At 49.0% G+C, this 8172-nt stretch overlaps 1 protein-coding gene across 1 annotated transcript; it reads left to right on the top strand.

Annotated features, from left to right (window-relative positions):
- Nucleotides 1-764: 764 nt before the first annotated feature.
- On the top strand, nt 765-8108 carry LRRC47 (leucine rich repeat containing 47). Its single transcript, XM_069782829.1, has 7 exons — nt 765-1437; nt 1539-1988; nt 2766-2882; nt 4119-4234; nt 5127-5229; nt 5663-5752; nt 6717-8108. Exons 1-7 carry the CDS (start codon nt 790-792, stop codon nt 6954-6956), a joined length of 1764 nt encoding a protein of 587 aa, XP_069638930.1. The 5' UTR covers nt 765-789; the 3' UTR covers nt 6957-8108.
- The last annotated feature ends 64 nt before the right edge of the window (nt 8109-8172 follow it).

The raw sequence follows: 8172 nt of genomic DNA, 5'->3' as shown, positions 1-8172 counted from the left end.
GTGAAGTTTGTTCCTGTGCCATGAAGTCTCGAGCAAAATATTCCAGAGCAAAAACGTTGCACGGGTGCAGGTCCGGCTAACGGACGGGAGTTCTCCAGACTGTTGGACTGGAGGACTTACATCGGCAATGACGGTGCATCGTTATTAAAGAAGGAACGGACCGTGGTCCCCATCTCATGGGCTTTTTTCCGTATGCCCTTTTTCTCTGTGCTGTACCTGAACGTCAGCCACGGTGTCTTCATCATCCGCCTAAGCTGCAGCGAGGACTCAAGAGCAGGCAGCGTCCCTGCGTGCAGCCACTCGTCTCGTCTCGAGCGACGACGGCGTGGAGTCCCGCTGCCCCAAGAGAGCGATGCCTACCGATGACGCGGTTCCTACGCCCTGGCCAAGCAGATAAGGTATGTAAACCCTATAGGTTTTATCGCTGTCGTTCCACGTATGTTCGACGCGTGAGTTCTTTTTGTTGCGCTTGGTTAATAAATCTGTTTAGCTGGGACGCTAGCTCTGCGTTTTCACGCTGTCGCAACGGCGACCGGGGTGAAAGCGCGGCCGCGGAGCCCGCTCCCGCCGCCGATCCCGGCCTTTGCCGTTTAGGCGATCGCTGGCCGCACCGACGGGCAGAGCGCGGCCCGGGCCCGGAGGGAGCGCGGCGGCGGCGGCGGCGGCGGCGGCGGGGGGGGGGCAGCGTTGCGGGCTCTCGGCCCCGCCGGTGCCGGCCGGGCGCCTTCCGGGCGTCGAGTCCCCTCCCCGGGCAGGGCGGGCCTCGCCGGGGAGGAGGAGCGCGGCGCCATGGCGGCTGCCTGGCCGGAGCTGGAGGCGGCGGCTCGGGAGCGGCGGCGGGAGCTGGCGCTGGCCGGGGCGGCGGTGGCGGAGCGCGTGGCGGCGGGCGGCGGGCGGTTGCCGGCGGCGGTGCTGGCGCTGCCGCTGCTGCGGTCGCTGGAGCTGAGCGGGTGCCCGGCGCTGCGGGAGCTGGGCCCGGGGCTGGCCGCCGCCCTGCCCGCCCTCCACACGCTGGTGCTGCGCGGCAACGCGCTGGGCCCCGCCGGGCTGGGCGAGGGGCTGGGCGGGCCGCTGCCGGCCCTCCGCCTCCTCGACCTCTCCGGCAACGGGCTGGAGGCGCTGCCCGCAGCGCTGGGCGGAGCGGCGGGCGCCGAGCCGGCGGCGGAGCCGGCCTTCCCGCAGCTGCGCAGCCTCAACCTGAGCGGGAACCGGTTGCGGGAGCTGGGCCCGGGGCTGGCCGGCGCCGCGCCGCAGCTCCAGGCGCTGCTGCTCACCGGCAACCGCCTGCGGGTGCTGCCCGGCGGGCTGCTGCCCCCCGCCGGGGCCGGGGCCGGGGCCGTCCCCGGCGGGCCGTTCCCTCTCCTCAGCCGCCTGGAGGCCGCCGACAACGAGGTGGCGGAGCTGGGCGCCGACATCGCCGCCCTGCCGGCCCTCAAGGTGGGAGCGGACCCGCGGCCGCCCCCCGCCCTGCCGCCGCCGCCGCCGCCGGCCCGGGTCCCCGCCGCCACTGCCGACCGCGCTGTCTCTGTCTCTTCCAGAGCCTAGATGTGGCCAACAACCGGCTGCAGGAGCTGCCCGCCGCGCTGGCCGACTGCCCCCGGCTGAAGGAGGCCAACTTCAGGGGCAACCAGCTGAAGGACAAGCGGCTGGAGAAGATGGTCAACGGCTGCCAGACGAAGGCCATCCTGGAGTACCTGCGGGCCGGGGGCCGCGGGAAGGGGAAGGCCGAGAGTGCCAGAGAGGAGGCCAGGAAGAAGAAGAGGGAGAAGCAGCAGCAGAAGAAGGACGGCGGGGACGGGGAGCAGGACGAGCTGGAGGAGGCGAGCAAGCTCATGGTGAAGGTTCTGCATGTCTCCGAAAACCCAGCGCCCTTGGTTGTCAAAGCGAGCCCGGGCGTCAGAGACGTTCGACCCTTCATTGTGTGCTGCGTGCTGAAGGGAGCGAACTTAAAGCCGGGAAACGCTCTGAAGAGGTTCCTGTCCATGCAGGTAACTGCTGCGGTCTTGCGTTACTCGTTTGCAACGGGAACGTTGCTAGCAGATTTGGAAGTAGGCTGTTCTAGACTCCTTCCGGCAGATAAGTTTCTGAAACTTAGGGTGAGCTCTTCACCTGGCAGGTGGTGAGGGTTTGGCAGGAGGGCTGTGCAGCGTGGCCTCTGCCGGCGGCATGGTGTGCCGCCTAGTCACTCCATAATAAGCAAAACTGCTTTTCCTGCAGAACCTAGTAGGAGCTCAGCTATTACCATGAGAGGGCGACGAACACACACGCATTTGCGTTGCCTCTGTAACAATAGATTGTTAGTGCTGCGGAACCTGTCAAGAGCTAATAATAAACCTGCATCCGTGTTAGAAGCACCCTGGTTTGGCTCCAGGTTCCCTAATCTGTGCTAAAAGTGTCTTGCACGTCCAACTTTCCAACGAAGGTATCGTAACCACAGACCTTCACCTGGTATACTGCTGGCCTGCCCATTAGATGGCAGGTGTTAGCTTCTTTAGGATAATGGGACTCATGTATTTGTGGTTGTTTTCTGATTTAAAACTATCTCCTAGCTAAGAAATGTGCCATGTGCTGTGCTTCGCTATCTTTATGTTTGGATTGTACTTCAGATGAAATCGTTTCACAGGTGAAGGGCTCCGTTTAATGCAGAAGGGTTACTCAACCAGCTGATAACGCTACAAACATTAAATACATAAGAATGCTGAACCCCAGGAGGAATAAATCATGTTGATGTTTTGGATATATTTTGATGGCATTCTTTGTTTTAGACTAAACTGCACGAAGACATCTGTGAAAAGCGGACAGCAGCCACAGTTGCCACCCACGACTTGCAGCTGATCAAAGGTCCTCTGAGATATGATGTTCAGCCTCCTGATGAATTGAAGGTAAGGCCGGTGGCATTGGTAGGCCTTTCCACTTTTTTCCTTTTGTTTTCTGGAACTGTACAGAATGGAAAGAATTCTTTTCTTGCCCTGTAGATCCTAGAAAACTAACTCCAGGAGCTTTAGTTTAGAAGCTGTACTAATTTTCTTGCTGTCCTGCTGTAACGAAGCCTGCTTGAACAAGCCGCACAAAGCTACCTAGTATTACTCCAGGACCAGTTAAGAGCATATCTGCCTGAGGACTTAAAGTAATCAGGGAAAGTAGACGTAGACTTTTTTTTTTTTCCTGTAAAAACATTCTGATCTTGCTTAATGTGTGCCCCTCCTTAGGGTGACTGAGGTGTTGGTGTTTCACTGTTAATCCTTTCTCCTGTGTTGTGGTGTTACCACCTTAATGTTCCCTGGAGGTCCCTATATGTTAGGATGTGCCTGGAGTGTCATGCAGCAAAGCAGGTGCTCATTTGTGTGAGTGCACCTTGAATGGCAGCAGCCTTCAATGTAACCTAATTGAAATCGATTCAGGCTCTGCTGATTTACCCAGTCTGGGGTTATTTATGTTGCTGCTTTCAAAGAAGGGAAAGGAGGGGGGGGGGAAGCTTGCAGTGCATCTGTGTGATAAGCTTTTAGACAGAACTTGTAACTTCAATCCAGAATATAAAAATTCTATTTCAAATTTGTCATCCTTATTTACTGAGGCCTATTTCAGTGTGTCTGTTAACGTCCTGCCTCCAGAACCCATCTCACTGGAGGACTGAACAGTCGGGATACTTTCTTTGGGTCTGACCCAAAGCTTTTGTTGCATTCTGGTCTCTCGACACCTTGTGTTTGTAACTGTTCTGTGCATGTGGCCTGGTCCTCAGGAATGAATTCTTTGTTTTCCTGACGGCTTACAGAGCCTTTTGTGCATGGCTTCTGTTACGAGACAGCAGGTTTTCATGTTATTCAGTAAGTAATGACAGTGAAGGAACTGGCTAAGATGACTGTCCACGCCTGGTTTAGTACAAGCAAATGAGCCTGTTTTTCAAGTGGGTGTTGTAGCTCACACAAAGGCTTAAAACTTAGTGTGATCATAGTAGTCCAGGTTAAATAGCAAGCGTATTTCCATACTGAAAAAGGCATTAGGAACAATGGCATACAGAAGCATGGTTTTAATTATTGCCTTGCTTACAGGAGAGTTTTAATAACCCCAGTGTTTGAGTTGCCCTTAAATTCAAATGTTTGTTTTCGTGTATGGTGTAGATAACGCCCCTGGGTCGAAAGGAGATCAAGGCAAAGGATCTTCTCCGTCAGCTGCAGTTAGAAGCTGAGGAGCAGAGGAAACAGAAGAAGCGTCAGAATGTTTCTGGATTGCACAAGTCAGTATGCTGATCTTTTGTGCTTGTCTTCATGTGAATTTTGGTAACTCACGCTCGTATGGAAAAACAGCACTGAAGAAAATGTGCTGGAAGGTATTATGAAGCATGTTCTGTAATGGTGATGGGGCTAACAAACCCAGCACGAACTTTTAGGAGCCGAGATGAAAAACACTGAGGTGAATTTGTGCATACAGAGTAACCTGGAGTGAAACGAGGACAATGAGTGCCTTCCATTATTTCTAGCTGCGTCGAGTAAATTCTTGTCATATGAATTATTCTTAGAGGCGACAAATACGTTTAGAATAGCAAATAGAAGGGAAACACAGAGGAATGAAGTGTATGCCATGCACATTCAGTAAACTAAGCAAATTGGAGGTGCGGTAGATCTGCCTGTAGTAACAGATGTGAACTACAAAGCGGAGCGTGCCACTGCCCTATTCTGTTTACTGCTCGTGCGGAGATCATCATCCGTATCCATCACTTGTACAGCTTGGGGAAATTTGCCAAGTACATGATGGGAGAACTGTATATCACCATGGTAAGTAAGAGGGAAAATTAATTAAGCTGTCTGGAAGAATGGGACAGTGGACTCTGATGGTCCTGTTTGAGTACTGGATCTCTGAAAGCACTACAGGCATGTCTGTCTGCTTTGACAGCGAGGATATTAAAATGTGAGTTCCTTTATGGTTCTAGCCCATCACTTCCTGCAGCTGGTGGCTTTTCTCAGCTGTATCACCATGATGCAGTTTTGCTGAATTTTAGTGCTCTGACTTCTGTTTCTGCTATGTGGTAGATCAGGAACACACTAGTTTGTTTTTGTCACTACTTTCTGCCATTGTGTCCAGCTGCTGTTTCAGTTGCTCACTTTTCACTGCTTTGTTTTTCTTGGCAGGTATCTCCAGTTATTGGATGGCAAAGATAACTACCCATGTCTTGTGGATGCTGAAGGCAGTGTGATTTCTTTCCCACCGATAACCAACAGTGAGAAAACAAAGGTACTCTCTGTTAGTGGAAATACATTAATTGAAATTAAACAGTGTTTCCTTCCACTGAGAGATACTTAACTCCAGATTCAAAGACATGCACAGTTCTATGAAACTTGTGATTGTATTCGAAATACAAATCTTCAAAGCCTGAATCTTGTCTGCTAGACTTTCAGATTGAGATGGATCTCGGAGTTACATCTTTAACTTTGTAAATCTGTCAAGCTTTGGCAAGCTGTTCCAAAGGCACCAGTCTGCCTTTGCAGGGACGGCTTTATTGAAGGGCAAGAATATGGTTTTTTGACTTGTGAAGAAAGGCAGTACTTTGCCTCTGGTGGAATTGAATGAAAGCCTTTCATTCAGTTTGTGTATTGAAATGTTGCCAAGTGACTGTGGGCGAGTATGGTCTGATGCCTTACTTGCTTTACCTGTGAAATTCTTACAGATTAGAAAAGACACCCGTGATCTATTTCTGGAAGTGACAAGCGATACCAGTTTACAGATATGCAAAGATGTCATGGACACACTAATTCTGGTAAGTAGTTCGGGAAAATAATCCCATCTGTTCTTGGTGTGCTCCTTGACAAAATATTTAATTGCTCACATGTATTGAGAAGACTACAGAAGTTGATTTTTATTTTAGTAGTAGTAGTAGCATTCCCTCCCCTTCACTTACTCTTCCATTCTTGCTGTATCGCAAAAGGTGTTTATATTCTTGTATCCTGACTAACTGGCAGACCTCAAAACTCACCAGGGTAAATAATGTTGTGTTACCACAATTGGAAATTTATGGTGTGACTTTGAACCCCTTCACCTTGTTAGTGATCTTATGGCTTCCATTGCTGCCAATAAATTCTTTTAGGGAGATTTCTCACCTCAGCCTGCTGGACAATTAGCTTGCTTGGTCCTATCATTATTACAGAATTATCTTTCAGATACTGTATTAGCAGCAGGACAGTCTCATTAAATGCCATTCAACATGCTTTCTTTTAACTAAAGCTTTCTTACTGGAAAAGATAGAACTTGGTATATGGCAAGTACAGGATAGTATGCTGTTAGATATTTTGCAAGATAAACGTTTTTTTTTTCCTTGTCCAGTTAACATAACCTTTAGAACACTTTGGTGAAAGCTAAGTGATTTGTGTAGTTGACACAAAGTAGTAGCAGAGACAATTTCAAATGCAGCAAAAGCAAGCTTGTCGGTGGTGATCCTACAGGAGGCTCTGGTTGCTTAGAATCCAGTGCTTTGACAAAGCCTGAGTTCTGTGTTAAATGTAAAAAATGAAACTATTCAGAGAAGAGGGCCCTCCTGGAGAGCACAGCAGTGATAACATCAAAAGCCCTTTCAGTTTCCTGAAAGATTCTAACCCACTGAAGAACCTTTTCATGCAGATACTCCTCCAGAGGCGGGCCAGATCCACACCTTGGAAGCAACTTGGAGTTGCTGTGAGGCCTTAGCCACAGAATTAATCTTGTTTTCTGTATTTTGCTTTTAACAGAAAATTGCAGAACTGAACAGATCTACCTTGGAAAATAAGGAAGACTCAGGCTCGGATAATGAATCTGATGCTTTTTGCGGACCAGTGAATTTGAACCCTGGCCAAAACGTACAGCCGGTGAATTTTCCATTGGTGGTGGAGCAGGTTCGAGTGGTGGACACAGATGGAAACTTGAAAGTACTTTACCCTTCAAAAACTGACCTAACCACAGTTTCCTCTCTTCTGACTGTAATACGTTAGCAGTTATCAAAGCTAAGGAAATGATTCAATTTTCTTTTTTGTTTCCCCCCTCCCCGTATTCGACAGTGCAACTTGTAGGCAGTGAGGTGGTTTGTTTTTTTTAAAGAAAAGATGCAGTGCATCCTGCCTGGGTATGTGAAAACTTTAAAGTTTGATCAAGCTACAGCAAGGAGTATTGCCTTCTTTCAGCCTTAACAGAAAGTCACCAGTATTCTGACTAGGTAGAGATAACAGCATCTTCACATGCGATCTTAAAGGCAGAGAAGGTACTGGAGGTCAGGCTGCATTAACTTGTAGAGAAAATCATTATGACATCATAGTGTTTATAAAGTGAGTGCAGTCGTATTTTTCTGCAAAATCACCATTTCTTCCTGGTGTGTTTCGGCTGGATTATAATTTTGGCAGCTAAACTGGGAAATCCAGTAGGTGACAGCATTGAAACGCAGTCACGTGCTATATACCGATACTGAAGACAGAATGCAAAACTACTTTGCTAACATTCTGCCTAATTTTATTTTTGTATCTGGAGTAATTGTGAAAATTTAATTGCTGTCAGAGCTTGAGGAATCAGTTTTAAAGTGATGGTTTCTGTGTTCAGACATTAACATGGCTTTTGTTTTTAACTGAAGTCAGTCCAATTGACTGCAGGGGTTTGTGTGTCCCAGTGCATTTTAAAGCTATCATCCACCCTTGGAAATACCAGTTGTAGCGACCTTGTTGTGTACCTGCTGAGTTACCGTTGATCGAGCACTGAATTTATTCATGCTCGTGAAGTTCCGTTCAGAGGGCTAATGCTGCCTTACATCAACACTATGGAAGCTCCCCATCTCCCCAGAATACAAGCGTTCTTGCCCAAAGTGACCCTCCTGGAGCTTTCTGTCACACTCCCACATGAAGAGTGTTGGGGATACCTTCCAAAATACAGGTAGTTTGAGTGGTTCTGATTTTTGCAGTCTGTGGGTGACTTTCACATCCAGGCTACTACCTGTATGAATGCAACCATCTCCATAAGTTAGGGTGACTGACAGATTGAACTTTTTCTGTTAAAAATGATACAGAGCTCTAACTGAACTTCTAGATACTGTGTCAAATACATCCACGTGTTGGGACTTGCATATTGAATGGAAAAATAAAACAGTTCTTGCAGTCATATGTCACTGTCACTTGTTTTGGCATTGGTGAATTTTCCAGTCGTGTAACTATACAAGCTTGCCAA

The sequence above is a fragment of the Haliaeetus albicilla genome, chromosome 4 (assembly GCF_947461875.1).
Source record: "Haliaeetus albicilla chromosome 4, bHalAlb1.1, whole genome shotgun sequence".
NCBI lineage: Eukaryota > Metazoa > Chordata > Aves > Accipitriformes > Accipitridae > Haliaeetus > Haliaeetus albicilla.
Note: the sequence above shows the minus strand (reverse complement) of the source record. Positions and strands in the feature narration are given on the sequence as shown.